The sequence below is a fragment of the Mus musculus genome, chromosome 13 (assembly GCF_000001635.26).
Source record: "Mus musculus strain C57BL/6J chromosome 13, GRCm38.p6 C57BL/6J".
Taxonomy (NCBI): Eukaryota; Metazoa; Chordata; class Mammalia; order Rodentia; family Muridae; genus Mus; species Mus musculus.
This window is the reverse complement of record NC_000079.6, coordinates 42,695,062-42,714,498: the sequence shown is the minus strand read 5'-3', so window position 1 is coordinate 42,714,498 and position 19,437 is coordinate 42,695,062. Positions and strand designations below refer to the sequence as shown.

Sequence of the window (19,437 nt, the reverse complement as noted above, 5' to 3'; positions counted from 1 at the left end):
TTCCACTTAAAATTTAAGTATGCTATCTTATAACTATTTCATTTGTACAGTAATCAGTGATCAAAATTACATAGAGAAAGAGCAACTCTACAAGACACTTTGAAAAATGGTTTGCTTTAATAATAATAGGTATCTGTGCAAATTTATTGATATGCAACTTCTGTATTTATCATAGGCCATAGCTCGTTTGTTTCTCTCGTTTTTCTCTGTCAATGGAGAAAAGAAAGATGCGTTTGTAGTTCATGGCCAAGGAAGTGCCTAGAAGTATCAATCCCCATGGATTTCAAAGCTTTATATTGAAGTTGTACCTGCCCTGTGTGGCTTTTCTGTGTATAGATTTACCTGCTCTGGTTAAGTAAGAAGATAAAGGGAAACACACATCTTTCATAGTATTTAATTATGGAGAAGGTGTTAAAAGTCCTGGATCTAGATGAACCTATCCACTCTTAAGATATCCAAACCAAGCCACTTATGACTCTTTTCATCCTGTGGACCTGAAAGAGTAGAACAGACCAGTGCAAACCAGAAATCTTTATTTTTCACTATGATCAGGAACAAAAGCAGACCCTGGTTTTATAAAAAATACAAACATGCTTGTTTTATAAAAAACATAAATGTTGGCCATGCTCTTCATTTAAAATATCCAGAGACAGAAAGCAATGCTGAAGTGTGGATGAAGAACTCTATCCCCTGAGCTGGAGAGAAAGAGACCATGCTGCATCAGCCTGAAGACCTGAGTTCAGATTCGTCCCAAGAGAAGTACTGTGGTTGCACATTCACTTGTAACACCTAAGCTAAGGTTGGGGAGGGGGTTGGTGGAGGCAGCAGGATGATCTGGGAGCTGGGTGGCTACCAGCCTAGCTCTACTAATCCTGTCTAAAAGGACTAAGGTGGAGAGTGACGATCAGGTCATCAATTCCCTCTGGCCTCTTCACATGTACCTGCACATGCCCGTGCATGTGGGTAACACAAACATACACACACACACACAACACACACACACACACACACACTCAGAGAGAGAGACAGAGACAGAGAGACAGAAAGAGACAGACAGAGAGAGATAAAGACAGAGAGAGACAGAGAGACAGAGAGAGAGAGACAGAGAGAGCATATCTCCTTATGTGCCACATATTACTTGGAGAGGGGGGTTCAGACACTCTAAAATTAACCAGGAGCAAGCTGGAGTTTTGCACTGACTTCTCTTTAAGATACTTTATACATTCTTTAATTTTTTTCCATCCCATTACTCTTTATCCCCTTCAGTGCATAATTATATAGAACTTCAGTTTTAGTGTCACCTAGGAACTGAATATATCATATAATATACAGATAAGTGGAAGGCATAGGTAAGGCACCTGCCTCTTCAATGCAGGGAGTGAACAACTTCCTAAGGCAAGAAGATAAATTCTCTAAAGCTAAATGCTAGTGATGCCTATTACTGCTAATAGCAGAGTGAACATACTCCCCTGTTGCAGATTGTCCCTTTGACACATTTTAATTTCTTAGGGAACATATAAAGCCCACTCCCACTGTTCTAAGTGAAACCTGGTGTCTAGATACCCTACAATGAGTACACTGTCTTCAATTTCTTTAGCTTTGACATTATCTCCAGCAAAAACCCATCTCACAATACTTATAACTTCCAAATGTTGAGTGATAGCTTAAAACCCCCAAATGGAGTTATTTTGGTCAAATCAAAGACATGGTTCAGAAAATTTCTGATCTCTCAGTTTAAATATGAATGAAGTTAACATACCCACAGGGTGGTAAAAGATTCATGTTTTGATACTGTTGTTTAATTGTCATGGGACTATAGCTTAAGAAGTATATCCTACACTTAACCTGTGGACTTGTTTCAAAATTAGGTTATTAAGTTCTGTCAGGGACAGGATATAGTTGGAAGAATGCTGAAGTGCTTGGTTAGTTTTCAAACTATCTAGTCCACTTTAATCCAGCAACTGAATGGGTTAGTGCCCAAGTTCGTACCTAAAATGATTCATAATCAAGAAAAACGAAAATATTTATAGGTATCACCTTCAAGCATTGCAAAATGTGTAAAATATTAAAGATGGACTTATACACAAATGAGGGGCTTGAGGAGGCAAATCCTTAACAGAAGTTCTTTAAAAGAGTGAGAATCTATCTAGAGGTAGCAGGGAGTAACTGCATGTTTGGGAGAAGGAGGCCAAAGGTACTTGTCTGGCTAGTTGTTTATAAATTGCTGTTAGGAGGCAAACAAAATTCTTGCTATGCCCAGATTACACAATGTATTGGGAGTGTGCAGGCTCTTCTGTTCAGCAGCCCTGATAACGACACTAATAGCTTAATTACAGCTTTCTGCTTAAGGAGATAAACAAGGCTGTTTGCTTTTTTCTCTTTCTTTAAATCAGGGGTTACAATTACTTTTAAATGCGGTGGAAAGGCACATCTGTGTGTGCATTTACTTTGTTAAGAAAGCAACCAGAAAACAGCTGGAAAGTAAAGAAAGGCCCAGGAGTGAGCAGGCAGCCTAAAATTAGGGAGATGGGGGAGGGGAGAGACGTCCCATTTGAGCACGGAGCAGTAGACATAAGAGAGGTACAGTAAACAGGCAGCAATGGCAGGGTGGGGGATCAGGAATTGAAAAGTTTTTAGGGGTACAGGTCTTCCATATTTTTTCCTTGTGATTTAGTCTCAGAAACCACAGGAACACTCCTCTGTCTGCTGTCCCTCTGGCAGCCATGTCTTTGCCTTCCTGCCCTTTGCTTCAGCACCAGGAAGAGAGGACAGCTCCTCCAACACTCCCTACAGAGCTGTGGCTGCCCACCTCCTCCAGGGTTTCTCTTGAACAGTGTTTGCCTTGTCAGTGTACCTTTAGGGGTGCATTAAGAAAGACACAGGAGGGACCGGGTCCACATCTGATTTACTTCCCGATGAAATGAAGACATGCCCTGTGTGAAGCAATCTTTTAGTTGGACTCCAGAGCAATCTAAGCAGAGTAAAAGACTAAGTCATTGGTTTGACTCTGTGGCTCAATGTCACTGAATAGTAGCTGAGACTCGATACCCTTCTTCAGTGCTTTATTACTTCGGTATAACCCTACTAAGAAGGTAAACAATCTTCACTAACTATACTTTAGTTCATTTTCTTTCCTACTAAATACATGGAAGACACCTAAAATTCCTAAGATCATTAGCTTGGGAGAACAAGGCTGGTCCTAAAGCAAGTACTTCCCAGTTCCGTGGAAGACCTCCCAGAAATGTGCTGGACCTGGAAGGTGCAAACAAGGATTCCCAGAAGAGTACCAAGAACTACTGCAGCATGTCACAAACAAATGACCAAAACTCCACAGAGAAGGTCTCTTCCCTCCAATTCCAACGCCAAAGGCAGTCCCTGAGGAAATTACCATAGAACACGCCCCTTAAATAGTCAAGTCACCAAGACAAGAACATTTTTGGTTACTCCGGCCCAGTCAGTTCCCATTTTTTTCAGCCATAAAAAAGTTGCTTACTCAATGACTCTCTTTCTCTAGGCAATAGTCTTATGTCTAAACCATTCTCCACATGACATCACATATATATCCTTTGCTTCAGTGTGTGTGTGCGCGCACACGAACACACACACACATGAAGACACAAGACACACGTGCAGAGACACACCAATTCAGTTCGTAAGTTTTTGGTTTTTTTTTTTAAGAGTTGTCTGCTTTTTAAAACTTATTCTGAAATTGAGTCATAAGAGAGATTCAGCTCTCTGTCTTTCGGCCTGGAGAAGGCGGCGTGAGAGGAAGGAAGACAGGTAGGGCTGAGGGATGGGAGCCATCCAGAAGTGTTCTGTCAAGTTAGTGGTGAACAACTTCTGAGAGAGCAACTCCGTTGTGAGTTTGGGCAGCGGTGGGGAAAACACAGACTGGTGTTACTCATTAGGTGTCCCAGAGCACACACCTGCAGCATAGTAACTTGGAATCTTTCTGCCCCTTCATTTACCCTTCCCCTAACTCTCTTCTCTCCCCCTTTTCCTCTCCTTCCTTTCCCATCTTCCTCAGTCCTCTCCTTTCTCCTCTCCTTCTACCCTGCTCATCCTTTCCCCTTAATTCTATCTGGGCCACTTGAAACGCACGGAATCACCCAACTGCACGCTTGCATCTTGACCTCCAAGGTGGCTTTCCAACCACTGTTCCCAGGTCAGTCCCGCCCCCTCCCCGCATCAGTGCGGTGACACCCTCCAGACAAAACCACCCGGCGGTTTGAATGTCACCAACAAGTTCCACCCTGTAGTAGCCCCGCTGGCGACAGCCTCACCCAGGAAGCCCTGTCATTCCCTCCGCCCACAGCCGCGCGGCATCCCTACCCCGCGCCGGGTGATTTTGGGGGTCATTGTTATCACTGACACTTTTCTTCCTGGAAGGGGAAAGCCCGCGTGGGTGTCACTGGTTGTGTGTAAGGCTCTACGCGCTACCCTCCCCCATCCCTGCAATACACACTCTCACACACGCCCTCCCCACGCGGGCGACACAAAGGGAGCCAGTGTGAGAGCAAGGCGCCTGCAGGGCAGAAGGGCGCAGGGAGGGGGCACCAGGGAGGGGCGAGGGCTGATCCGGCCCAGGAGGAAGGGAAGGAAGGAAGCAGGTGCCTGACACCCAGAGGAAGGCGAGGGGTGTCCTTACCTGCCCCCAGGTTAAAGGAGATCCTGGCCTCTGCGAGATATGGCGTGTCGCTCTTGGAGCGGACTCTTCTGATGGGCCGCCGGTCTATGTCATCCTCCGAAGAAGCCGCCATTAATGTGGGAGGCAGGAGCAGGGTCGCCCGGCGAGCTGAGAGGAGAAGGAGATGGAGAGAGGGGGAGGGAGAGAGGCGGAAAGGGGGAGGAGGGGAAAGGAGGAGGCTCACACACATAGAAAGGGGGAGGGGAGGGGAGAAGGAGAGGAGGGGAAGGGGACAGGGAGGGAGGGGGGAGAGAGGGAAAGAGGGGAAAAGAGGAAGAGAAAGAAAGAGAGAAAGAGAGCAGAGAAAAGGGTGAAAGGAGAGAAAGAAAATCCGTTAAGGATTGGCGGACTGGAGCAAGATCAGGTTAGCCCTGATCTGTACCCGGGGCTCCCCCTAACTCCTCTCCCAATGCTGGGCCAAGGGGTCAGTGCTCTGGATCAACACCACGCCTCCTGCCGCAGCCCTGTTTCAGCCACTGGCACAGATAGGCTAATGCGAATAGGAAGACTCCCAAGCCAAGATGCCCAGTCAGCACTGTGCCCTCTCCCGCCAAATACGCTTCCTCGCCTTTCACATGCAGGCGAATACAGTCTCCAAGATCCCAGGGGACTCTCTAGCCTGAGGCTGCCTCGGGACCACAGAACCCAGCTTTTATGCTTCCAGCTGCCACTCCTGGAGCCCCTCACTCTTGCCCCTTGGCCTCAGGAGCAGGACACCTACCATTTCCAGGACAAGTCCCCTGTCCTATCTGTCCCAAACCAGAAGCACAAATAAAGTTCGAAACAGATCATGGCATGGTTGGAAACTCTCTTATCTGCCCCTTACAATTTAGAGGTGGGAAGTGGAGGAAGAGTGTAGACAAGTTTGGTAGGATGGGTTTCATAATTGATATTTTCAATGTAGACCAGGCTTATTCACAGAACCAATGGTCCTCTTCTACACCCACTAAGTTGTAAGATGTGGTTCTCTGTCTACATCATACCTACTTATGTGAACCTTCAACTCTTTCTGTCAGTCACATCTCATACAAATAACGATGTGTGCACTGGACTTTGCTTCTGCAGCTCTGCACCATTATTCCTGAAGGAGAGGTGGCCATCAAAGGGCCTTGGATTCCTTTGAACCTTTGTACTGTCTGACTGTAACACTCCACAAAACACAGCAAAAGAACCAGAAGGCTTTCCAGGGGCGTGATCAGCACCCGTTTGATGCTGCCGCTGGACCTATTGATGAGCTAAACCCCTTTATGTTTGTCTTCCTGAATCTTCTGACATTATCTTTTTTTCCCTACCCTGGTGTCACTACCCTTCTGTGTGGTAAGTGCCCACCTCCTGTAGGTGGGCAACCTGACCTCCTCGGTACAAAGACCAGCTCAATGTGGCTTCATGCCCTCTGCACTCCCACCCCAGGCTCTGCAAGCTCTTCTCTGTACTGCAGACGTTGTTCTTACTCATTTCATATCCACCCCACTCTGGGATCACCAGTCTCTCCCCACAGGTCTCCTGCCTTCACATAGTCATGGTTAATCTTGGCCTACCTCTTCCTCTGCCTCTCCCACCGTCTCTGTGATTCAGTTTGTCCTTCCTATGGAACTCTTGGTACCCCAGAATTCCCATTTCTTTACTTCCTATTCCCTGTCTCTCATTTCATCTACTCCTTCCTGACTTCATCTCTCTACCAAGTTCACTTTTAAAGGCTGCCGATGTCTTTCTAACAGTTAATTCTATTCTTTTCTTGGGCTCATTGAAATATTCCATAATCCCTCTTTCTTGAACTTATCTATTCCTTTGCTCTTCCAGTACTGAACCACATTCCTTACTACTTGATTTTTGTCAGTCAGTTCTCTACAGATTAGTCTGAAATTGTTTGTCCTGCCATTCACTGCCTGCCCTCCCCCAACACTGAGTCTAACTTCAGCCTATCCTTGAACCTTTCTCTCCCACTGTTTCCTTGGAGGTTACTTGGATTGCCTACATCTGACTCATTTTGGATATGTCTGCAACCTGTGTTAATGTGCTTCACTACAATCTTCTTCAGACTCTTCATGTGTTCCTAGGAATGTGTTGCTGTTGTGAACCTACTGCTCTAGTTTGCATCCTATTGCTGCAATTAAAAAACTGACCAAAAGTAACTTGGAAGATGACAAGTTTTATTTGACTTACAGGTTATAGTCTGTTATTCTATCATCAAGAAAAACCAAGGCAGAGGACGAACCGGGAGGCAGGGATCGAAGCAGGGACCATGGAGAAAAATTGTTTACTGACTTGAGCTTCCAAGCTCACATTCAATTACTTTACCAAGACTGAATAACTAGGGAATGGTACCACTCATTGTAATGGAGGAGTTGCCTCCATTAGATTCCTTGAGGCTCCTTCTTCCTAGTTGCCCCGAGTTTGTGTCAAGTTGATGAAAACTAACTAGCAGCCCTACCACATGGTAAATGCTCAAAAGATTATTTCTCAATAAAAGAAGTATAAGAAGGAGGGAGGAAGAAGGAAAGACAAAGTGAATGAAGGAGCATTAAGTAACTAATGAGTGTGTAAGTTGGGGATCAAGTCAATGTCTCCCTGAATTTGGACACTACATCTTCAATGAGTACAGTCAGTGTTCACAGGGTGTGGTTTCCAGAATTCATCATGGATAACAAAAGCCCAGAATGTTCAAGCTTATATAACATATTTGTATGATCTCCTGTATACTTGAAGTCACCTGTGGATCATTACTGTTCCCTTTTAATACGTCATCCAACACAGAATTGATGTAAATAATTGACCTGTCATACTGAATGGAGAATAATGACAAGAACAAAAAGTCTTTACTTGTAATTACAGATGTAATTTCATCCCCAGTTGAATTTGAGGATGTAGCTTTGATACAGGTGGCTAGTTGATCTACTATTAGATATGTTTGGTATACTACATCTATCTATCTATCTATCTATCTATCTATCTATCTATCTATCTATCTATCTACCTATCATCTACCTACCTACCTACTCATCCTTGTATGTAAGGATTTGAAGCAATCTTGCTATGTAGCTCAGGCTGGCCCTGGATGTACACTATTGCTCACTCTGGCTTTGAACTCTCTAGTCTCCTGCCTCAACTTTTTGGTTGCTAGGATTACTGCTATACAGCAGTATGCCTGGCTCCAACCACAATTTAAATTCACCCCTCTATTATATTTGACTCATCATTATATCAAGTGCATTCTCAGTGAAACACAGCTTTTTCAAAAGAATGGCTCTATTGCAATGGGGAAAGGTGGGTGTGTCCTTAATACAAGGGTCCAAATGAAAATGGCCCCCACAGACTCATAGGGAGTGGCACTATTGGAGGTGTAGCTTTGTTGGAGAAGGTGTGGTTTAGTTGGAGGAAGTATACCACTGGGACTGGGGGTGGGCTTTGAGGTTTTAGAAGCTCAAGCCAGGCTTAGTGGCTCATTGTCATTTCCTGCTGCCTGTGGATCCAGATGTAGAACTCTTAGCTACTTCTCCAGTACCATATCTGCCTGCATGCTAACACACTTCTCGTTGTGACGATAATGGACTAAACCTCTGAACTGGAAGACAGCCTCAATTGAATGTTTTCCTTTTTAAGGGTTGTCATGGTCATGGCATCTATTCATAGCAATAAAACAGCACATAATCATGGCACACTGGTTTCGGTTCTTAGGAAGGAACAGAAAGTAAAGAGGCTCAAACATCTCTGAATGTTACAGAAACCACGCCCCTGGAAATTAATGCAGGGCCTTTTGTTTTAAATGCCCGGGATTCCCTCTCCTATGTAATTCATGAGCCATGTCTGAAGAAGAGTGATAGAGTTGTTTGAAAGAGGAATTAGTCATATATTTCCCTTTTTCTTTAATTCCACTTACTGATTCTTGATACAGAAAAACACATTTGTGAAAAAAATTCTATTTCTTAGATGATGATCAAGAACTAAGGGTGCTAATAGTTTAAGGTTTACCTTTCTTCATAGATGGTCACATTATTTTATTATTATTATTATACAGGGTTGGGACATATAGCCCGAGTTGGCCTGCAACTTGATTTATGTATACAGGGTGACTCTAAATTTGTGACAGTTCTCCTGCATTTGTCTTACATGCTAGGATTACAAGTGTTGCTACCACACCTGGCTACATACATTCTCATGTATAAGTTTATTACGGACTATTCTGTTATTCAAGTACTTTTAAATAGATAGACTTTTTATTTAAAAAAAAGGTAATAAAATACTATACCTTGATGCACACACTGTTGAATTCAGTTATTATATTTTACTTATGACTGTATCTTCCATTTCTTGCCTTTCCTAATATGATTCTTCTCTGCCTTTTGACTGTTATTTTATTCTTTCCACGTTTCTTCTTGCATTTGTTTTTTATCTCTAACCATCTTCCTACAGAGTCAGTCTTTTTTCCTGTCTCCCCTCGCTTCCTCTATGAAGAACTCATTGTGATCGTGTTACAATTGTATTTCCCGATTCTTTATCTATTTCATATTCATAGCTTATTTTCATTAAATATTAGACTGGAATCAGAAGAATCCCAGAGCGGGACTCAAAGGAGATGGACCCCATCCAAGGATGAGTATTATCTAACAAATTACAAAATAACACTTGGAGAAGGACGGACCTCAGTCACATCTTGTAAAAGTGTAAGGCAAAAAAGAAAAAAAAAAGTGTAAGGCTCAGATTACATGCAAAGGCCCTGCTCAGTTATAACACTCGATAGTTATTTGTAGCTATTGGGTTATTGTCCTGATTCGATTATACTTTGTGTTTAACTTAACACAAGCCAGAGTCATTTGTGGAAGAAGATGTTTCAGTTAAGAAAGTGCCTGGGTCATTAGAATGATCTGTAGGCAAGTCTGCAGGAAATTTTCTTGATGACTGATTTGGGAGGACCTAACCCACTCTAGGCAGCACCACCCCTAGCCATGTGGTTCTGTGTTGTATTAGAAGCAGGCTAAGCTAATATCCACTTATCAGTAAGTACATATTAGCCCAGAAACTTAGAATACCCAAGATATAAGATACAATTTACGAAACACATGAAACTCAAGAAGAACGAAGACAAAAGTGTGGACACTTTCCCCTTCTTAGAATTGGGAACAAAACACCCATGGAAGGAGTTACAGAGACAAAGTTTGGAGCTGAGACGAAAGGATGGACCATCTAGAGACTGCTATATCCAGGGATTCATCCCATAATCAGCCTCCAAACGCTGACACCATTGCAAACACTAGCAAGATTTTGCTGAAAGGACCCTGATACAACTGTCTCTTGTGAGACTATGTCGGGGCCTAGCAAACACAGAAGTGGATGCTCACAGTCAGCTATTAGATGGAACACAGGGCCCCCAATGGAGGAGCTAGAGAAAGTACCCAAGGAGCTGAGGGGATTTGCAACCCTATGGGTGGAACAACAATATGAACTAACCAGTACCCCGGAGCTCTTGTCTCTAGCTGCATATGTATCAACAGATGGCCTAGTCGGCCATCACTGGAAAGAGAGGCCCATTGGTCTTGCAAACTTTATATGTCTCAGTACAGGGGAACGCTAGGGCCAAAAAGTGGGAGTGGGTGGGTAGGGGAGTGGGTGGGGGAGTATGGGGGACTTTTGGGATAGCATTGGGAATGTAAATGAGGAAAATACCTAATTAAAAATATTTAAAAAAGAAAAAATATCAACACCACCTTCAACTAAAAATTTCTCAGACAGGAAAAAAAAAAAAAAAAAAAAAAAAAAAAAAAAAAAAGAAGCAGGCTAAGCAAAAACTCAGGTGGAGCAAGCCAGTAAGCAGCACCCCTCCATGGCCTCTTCTTCAGTTCCTGCCTCCAGGTTTCTTCCCTGACCTCCCTCAGTGGACTATGTTTTAGCATTGTATAAAATCAAATAAACACTTCTGTCACCAAGTTGGTTTTGTTCATGGACTTTATCACAGCAACAGGAAGGAAGCTAGAAAAGCTATTCTGGTCTTTCCCACTAAAAATTTTCAGCATCTTTTTGGCTCTCAGTCTTACGAGACATTTTCCTTTGTTATATAATTATAAGTAATTATATTTCGGAAACAACATGCTATCTGTTAGTTTTGATTCACAGTACTCATATATATTTCATAGCTCTGAATTCTGTAGAATCTATCCCTTGTAGCATTTCTATCCTGTGGCAAACATTCCTATGGTTTTATGAGGACTTAGGTGGATATGAGAGTGTGCATCCAGAGAACTGAATTCAGTTATGACCTCAACAACTACCAATACAAAAAAATTTTTAAATTGCGTTTTAAAAAATATGTACAATATTTACAATTTAAGTAAGTACAATGTTTTCTTATTTTTCTAAAGCCTGCCAAACAGTTAAAAATCTCAGAGCCTTTGTTCTTATTACTTCATGAGCTAGAGCCAAAAATAGAAGTAATATATTAGGGCCTCAAAATAAATATTTTATGGTTTCATAATTTCTACAGAAGAGAGTCGAGACAGAAATACAAACAAAATTAGGGTAATAGATTATTATTATTATGGAAAATTTTGAGGTAAGTAAAAACTTATCCTTTAAATCGTATGCTTCCAGAACACCCTTGAATTAGTCAGGTGAGATTTGACCTTTGTTTCTTTATTTGTTTTGGTATACAGTTGTCCCAGGTATCCCAGTACGTTATTATACTTATATTCCTCTTGCTTCAGCCACTGAGTGCTGGAATTTCAGGTGTGTACTATCATTGCAGGCCAAAAATGTCAGTTCTGTATCCTCAGACTGAATCTACTGAGTTAGAGTTTAAAGGATGAGATGGAGTGTACAGATTTCCCAAAAACCTATTCAGTATTACAGTAGAGTTCCTGGATACGTCAATAAGACAAGCAAAATAAATGCAAGAGGTAATTAATTTTAAAGCAGGAATAAACATTTTATTAGTCATATCTATTAGAACTGCGAATACACAGAATCCTTATGAGTACATAGGCTGTTAGAAAGCATACATTTCACAATATCACTGGATACGTTTGAATAAAACATCCATCTTCTATATAAAATTAGAAGATAAAATTCTAGTTTTAATTAAGATTATTTATTTATTTATTTATTTATTTATTTATTTATATGGGCTTGAGCATGGCTGTGCCAAGGTGCGCATGTACCACATGACTGTGGATGTCTGAGGAAAATGTGTATGAATTTGTTCCCTTCTTCCACCCTGTGGATTCTAGGGATTGAACTCAAGTTGTCAGGTTTGCTAGCAAGCCCCCTTACAAACACTGAGCCATCTCACTGGCCTGAAAACAAAAATTTTAAAGTACCACACAGAATGGCATTAAAATTGTCAAATAGCTATGAAGATTTTTTTTTTGTTGTTAACAAAGATGGGTAATAATTCCACATAAAACTATGAAGCTTCATGGATATAAATTAAGAATACCTAAGTAAAATGGAACTAATGTGCTATGATAATTTTCATGAATTTAAGAGCAAAAATACCTACAGATATTAGAAAAATCTTCCTACTATGTTGACTCTCCCCATATCCATTCAGTATTCCACTAGAGGTCTTGGATAAATAAATAAGGCAGGCAAAATAAATGTCAGAAGTAATTATTAAGGCATCAACCTTTAAAAATTGACCTACAGATCCAATGTAATTCCAAACAAATCTAAGCATTTTAAAAGAAAATTTGACAAGTGATTTTATAATGCATGTGGGAATGCAAAGAGAAACTAGTTAGCATGGTCTTGACAAATGAGAGTGAACTTGTAGATTTCTAATATAAGACCTAAGATTCATGAAAGCATAGAATACAAATATAATGTGAGATGAGTGGATGAATAGAAGACCTAAAAGCCAAAGGGTCCTGTGATTTGGATGAGGATACGTTTGTAATATAGAAAGGCAATTTTAAATAAATATTACTTCATTATTTGAATATTTACAGAGTAGAAAACCACTCTGATCCCTTCCTCATATTAGACACCAAATCCAATTACACATGGCTCATGAACAAATATGTGAAAGATAATAGAATTTCCATGTGAAAATTTCTCTCATAGGAAAACAATTGTGTAAACTTGGAATAAAGTTTTAAGACAACTTTATATGAAGCGACAAGCAGAAAAGAGCAAATAGCCACACTGAGTCACTGAAACTAAAGAACTTCTATTCATGTCACGACATCATTTAAAACGTAATGTACCAACTACCTGAAGTATAACTAAAACACTACTAATCAGGTAATGTTTAACACATAAACGCTTACTTAGAGAAAAGGAAAAGTCTCAAAGCAAATATAAGTTTTTAATCTTGTGAATACAGGAAAGAAAAAGAAGAGGAAAAATTTCCAAATAAAAACAGAAGGAAATGATAAAGATAAAAGCAGAAGTCGATGGAATTGAAAGCAGGAACACAAAAGAAATTAAATCAATTAAAAATGTATTCCTCAAAAAAAATCAATAAAATTGATTACTTTCTGGAAGAAATGGATAAAGAGGAAAAGGCTGAAGAGAGAACTCTTCAATGTTAGGAATCAGATTGGGGTTCTCACTGTGGATACTATAGCTATTAAAAGAATAACACTGCAAATATCTTTAGGCTTGTCAAATTCCTTTGGAAAACTTTGATTATGTTTAGGCAAACAGAAGTAAACATAAAGTTATCTTAGAACATGTCCAAAGCAGAATTACTTATGATGACCCCAAAGTCAGAGGGCACCGAAACAATATTATCTCTTGGCACTGTTCTTGGTTTCCTGCCATAAGCAGATGCGCTCACTTGGATGAACTTCATCAGGGAAGACTCTTCTGATGAAGACATCACTCAGTTTGCATACAGGGCATAGCTAAACCAACCTCAGCTGACCAGGAAACTCTCGCCCTGCTGCTGGGTACCTTATGGAATGCCAGAAGGTGACACAGACCGATGGGGAAAATAGATATCAATTATCTCATATACAGCTGGACTTGCATGCTACAATATTGACCTGCCTGACATGATAGTCCTACTGGCGTAATAGTGGCATACTGGTTATACAGGTAACCAACTGCTTTATGACAAGCCATAAAATCTGCTCCATACAAGGGATTTCATGTCTGCTACTGGTAAGTAGTCCATGATTGGAAAGACCGTAGACCCAAGGAACAACGTACTCTTGTGGTTTTGGTAGGTGATCCTGTTGTGAAACTATCTTCTAAACATTTATGTTTAGATCTATAAATTTGTGTTGCTTTCAACTTTGGTCAGAAAAGCTTCATTGTGCAGTGGGTAGTGGTTAATATAGTGACTCATAAAGAGTTCAAACATCACACATAACTAATAATGAATACTTGAGTAGATAATCATCGATGTTCACTTCTACCATTTAAGATGGGAACATTGTGGACATTGGGGCATAAAGAATGTATGAGCTGGCAGATAGAGAGGAGAGACAGGAATGAATGCTGAGTTTTAGACTTTACATATCTGTCATATGGACTGACTCTGGTTGTAGATGACTTGGACCGTTTTGGGAATGTTCATATTATACTATACCAACATTTTGTGGGTTTTTTTGTTTGCTTGTTTATTTGACCCTTAACTAGGGGGTATTATCTTAACTATCTCTGGTATCTATACTTTTATTTTGTTTTTAATATTCATTTATTTTTCTATGTATGAATGTTTTGTCTGTGTTCCATGTGTATGACTGTAATTTTATCAATTTATTTAAGAATTCTCTATATTTCTCTGTGTGGACTTCGCTTTTAATTTTTTTCTGTTTTTGTCTTATTGAAAGTAGGTTTTTAGATAGATGTCTTTCTTTTTTTTTTTTTTTAAAGTACTTTGCTCTGACAATATCATAAGGTAACTGTCGTGGAATGTGTGCAAGGGATAAAATAATTTCTAGCAGTTGTTGTGCCTTGATTATAGGTTAAAATGAAAGGAGGAAATCACAGGAATAAGGAGCCTAGTTGATGAGGCTTGCATGGATTCAAGCTGGGATAACGTGGAGACAAACTTATGGCATCCACTCATAGAAGTTGCTACATTAAAAGAAGACACTTGTGAGCCCTGATGGTAAGTGAATGAGATCTGGTAAGAAATGCATGCGTGCATGAATACATGAATGAATGAGAGAGTGAACGAGGAAAAGAAATAGCTCCTGTTCCTTTTCTCAGTGGAATGCTAAGAGCTCACTTATTAATATGGAGGTAGGTGTTGTTAAAAAACATCATTTTGTATCCATTACAATACTTATCAATAAATATCAAGTAAGTGGAAATAAATCAAGGAAGAACCAACAGAGATGCTAAACCTAGAGGAAAGTTTGATGAAGATGAGGGTATTATTGGCTTTAAAGTTTCCTCCTCCACACTCATTCCTTTCAAGGTAGAATCTTGCCTGGCAATGAAAATGGTCACCTCTGGTGAAGAACAATTGGGTTTTAGGTGCCTAGGGGAAAATGTGATGTTACTTTTGGAGTATTCTATCCTAGGAAACGCGTACTTGAGTCTCATCCCGAGATTATGACAGAAAATGCCGCATTAGGAGTGGTCTGTTAAAAAGGCAGAGAAGAATCACGTGCTTCACAAAGGATGATGTCACAAATGGCAAGATAAGGGTGTAGAAATATTCCAGGGTAGACGGAGCTGTCCTGGACCATAGCCTTAAGCTGAACTGACGTTGGTCTGGACTTCATCCTGGAGCAGAGGGTCCTTTAAGGGAGGTTACCAGTCAGCTTACAAAGCAATGCAAAGAGCACATTAAATTAAAACATTACTGTAGCTGATGAAGTGCTGTGGTTTTCAAATAACTATCTACACGTTCATTCCCATGGATAGATAGATGGGAGGTAAAGAGGTGACAGATCTCTTATGGAAACAATAAAGGCAACCAAATCAATCCAGGAAAAACATATTCATTCCTTTCTCTTTATGAGAAATGTCCAGAGGTTAAATAGAGAGGAGGGCCTACCGTTTTTATTAAAAAAAATGTATGAGAAATTATCATTGTTAGGGAAGCCCCAAGTCTGTGGACAAACAGTATTAATATTAAGAATATTTTGTTTTAGATTAATTGGAGGCCCTTGACATTTTGTTGAAAATTGAGTCTTGTGTACTTTATTTAAGCAGCTTAGGAATCTGGGCCGCAGTAATGAAACACACTTTGCCTACTGGTGTATCCCATAAGATTTAGAAAGGTAAGCCATGCTAGACCTCACAATTGAACCCAGTACTGTGTCACAATGGCAAACTACAGAAAACACAAGGTATAAGTGATACAAAAGGATACCACTGACTGCAATACAACCCAGTTTATGGTAGTTACTTCCACATCTCAAGCGTGTTTAACAAAAAAAGACCAAGAATGTACGTTGAGCTGGGTTTTTGTTATCACTAAATTTAGTTTGCAGATCCTGGGACATCTTAATTTTTTAGACATAACGTTCTCTTCTAGGGAATCAAAATGTTCTAGGCCAAAAAAAAAAAAAATGTTACTGGTGCCTTTGAACTTTTACTCTTCAGCTTGTCCTTAAAGGAGCTCTCTCTCTCTGACACACTCCTGACACCAGTTCTTCGCCCCCACCAAGATTTATTTATTTATTTTATGTAGATGAGTACACCATTGCTCTCTTTAGGCACACCAGAAGAGGGCATCAGATCCCATTTCAGATGGTTGTGAGCCACCATGTGATTGCTGGGAATTGAACTCAGGACCTCCGGAAGAGCAGTTGGTGCTCTTAACCGCTGAGCGGTCTCTCCAGCCCAACCAGTTCCCTTTTATCCTTGGTAAATTTATGAGGGACCATAACAGAGAATGGATGGCTGCTTTCATTTTACTGTTTCTGCCCAGATTCTAGATACATGATCTTTCTACAAGGCCCCATTTAAGTCTCACTTGCACGATATTAGGAGTGTGCTGTCCACCTCAGAGTCTATCAGAGGAGAACCAGATGACTATGAAATCCACACTCTTGCTGCCACAAGCAGTAGAAGGCAGATTACAAAAGATATGTCCACATCTGGACGCTGAGCTAGCCCTGTTTTCTACAGCTATATAGGACTAGGGACTTTGCTCTGAGTCTTCTGTAAGGCTAGAATATCTATCTTCTCTTGGATTGATGCCTGCATATAGAGGGATGCAAGACTATTAGTTAACTCACCAAACACTAGGCTGACAATCCTCTTCCAGAGGGCTTATGTTTCATTTCATGAAAAATTATACCTAATTTCAAACTGTTTATTTGCATGAGACATATTAATAAAACCTGTTTGTCTTTCTGGTGGCAAGTCTTTCTTCCACTCTCCATCTCTGCATGTCTGACTGCTTGATTTCTGTGGCTCAAATATTTTTATCCCCACTCCTGCACTTCTGTACCACTAAGAAAATTAGTTCTGCCCTCTGCTTACCTCTGCCAACCTCATAGCCCTTTATGATTTTCACTTTGCATACATAAGAACATATAAGAAAGATGATGGCAGTATTATATTCCTCTCAGAAAATAAGAAGTGCTATTTAAAAACACAGATGTGAGGTCAGCCTTCCCAAATTTGCATCCAAATTCCATACTCGTAATTTCATGATTTCATACAAACCAGTCTCTCTGTGAATCTACGAGACGGACAGAGTGCTCAAACCTTACAGTCTCCATGGGGATTCAAATGCATAATCCTTATTAAGTCTTTGGCAAAAAAATGATTCCTGATAAACCTTGACTGTATGTAAGCTGTTATTACTCACCAGCCCAAAGCAAGGCTATAGCTGTGAAATTAAACCTTGGCACAATTTCAAAGCTTGATCGCTATCAGACTTACTTAAAAAAAATTAACTCTCCCAACCTTTGCTTTTTCCTTATATGCAAATGAGAAATAAAGTGAACTCGTTCACTGGGCCTTGGGAGGATAAAACATTATGTAACAAATGTAAAACACCTAACACAGAGCCTGACAAACTGTGGGCGGACAACAAATGTTCGTTGCTTCCTTTCCTCCCAGTTTCTTAAAGTAGACACTGTACAGAGCGGCTGGGGGCTGGCTGCTAAGCCATACTAGATGCAGAAAGGAAACTGCTTCAGGCTTTGCACATGGAACTGAGTCAGACAGAAACCCAAGCAGCTTCTATTATTTAAATGTTGATCATGCCTGGATAAAGTATATGTCACTTTCCAGGTCACAGTCACCAGGACAGCTAACAGCAAGCCTTATTGTTTTAATTGTGCATTTTCTACGTGGCTAGTTTTAAATATAGATGGTAATTAATCACATAATTTAAGGTCTTAACTTAAGGTTTTTGAATCCCTGACTCATGTTCACTGTGCAGAAAGGTGATATATTCTTGGTGTTAGCCTTGTGCAGGAAACCGCTTGCCTTGTTCGTTTGGAAGTCACCTCAAAGTAAAGTCTGCTAGCTTGAGTTATTTGAGTCACTTTACAAGCAGATGATAGCATTTAGAGATAGGGACATCAGTGTCCTGCTTAGCTTTTTATTATTTGACACAAGCCAGGGTTGTCTGGGAGGAGGGAACCACAAATGAGAAAATGCCTTCTTTAGAGAGACCTGTTGGCAAGTCTTAGGAGGAGGGGATCAGATTTTAATGGCTGTCTTGGGAGGGTCCAGCCTACTATGATGGTGCCACCCCTGGGCAGGTGATCCTGGGTTGTATTAAAAATCCAGTCAGGCAAGCTGTGAAGAGCAAGCCAACAAATAGAGCTCTTCCATAGCCTCTGCTTTACTTCCTGCCTTGGGGTCATGCCCTGACATCCTTTCATGATGGGCTATATAAAATGTAAAGTTCTTCCCCAACTTGCTTTTGGTTGTACTGTTTATCACAGCAATAAGAAACTGACTAGGACCTTCAGCCTCGGCACTGGGATCCTGGGTTTTGTCTAACTCCTGGGCCACATCCCGCTATGTTATACAGGTAAATACCTAGCTCTCACCCCCTACCATCTAGTCCCTAGAAATGTAAAAAACTATAAAGCTGGGAAGACGTATGCTTGAATCCTGGCATTATAGTCATTATAGTTGATACTACACACACACACACACACACACACACACACACACACACACACACACACACAATATATATATATATATATATATATATATATATATATATATATATATATATATATCCTTCTAAACTTTATTTCATATGAATTGGGGAAATAAACTCTAACCAGTGACAAATTTCTTGTTTTCAGTGACCTGTACATGCATAGCTTCTGGTGTATGTTAGGTATTAATAAGCAATGCTTGCTTTTCCTTTCTTCCCCAAGGCTCAGTTTTTGTCATCTGTAAAGTGGACCAGTTGAATGTAGCATTTTCAGGCTCTAATGTTCTATCACTGCCATGACTACACTGTTGAGTAAAAGATCAGAAAGACCTGGGAAGCTCTTGGTATGTCTTGAACAAGAGGAAGGCACGCTGTTGTTGGGAAGTCGGGATTGTGGACTTTTCTTAACGGTCGAGTAGGAAGCAAAGACCTGCCTAGGACGGATTAGGTGGATGTTTTATTTGTATTCTGTTGTGTCTACAGATGGGCTGCTGATGGTAATCAGATCACAGGGCATTAGTCAGACACTCTGTCTAGTAAATAACAGAAGCACTGATTCAGGGATACAGTCCAGCTGGCAAAGGTAACTTTGGGGTAAAACCAAAACACAACGGACCCATCTTCCTTCTTTCAAACTGTGTCTGATTATTAATCCATGGAGAGCACCAACAGTCCTTAGTTTACATGAATTTTTATTAATTTTAAGATTAAAATAGAG

General features: G+C 40.6%; 1 protein-coding gene across 5 annotated transcripts in view; it reads right to left on the bottom strand.

Annotated features, from left to right (window-relative positions):
• The window catches only part of Phactr1 (phosphatase and actin regulator 1), a 458,153-nt gene that overhangs the window by 424,028 nt on the left and 14,688 nt on the right, over positions 1-19,437 (bottom strand). For 4 of the 5 annotated variants that reach the window (XM_011244395.3, NM_001302635.1, XM_006516905.4 and 1 more), the window contains exon 3: positions 4,649-4,795. In XM_011244395.3, the coding sequence (XP_011242697.1) occupies positions 4,649-4,795 (147 nt within the window). Of the gene's footprint in view, positions 1-4,648; positions 4,919-19,437 lie in introns of those variants that run through there. The other variant, NM_001005740.1, reaches the window with a different exon arrangement.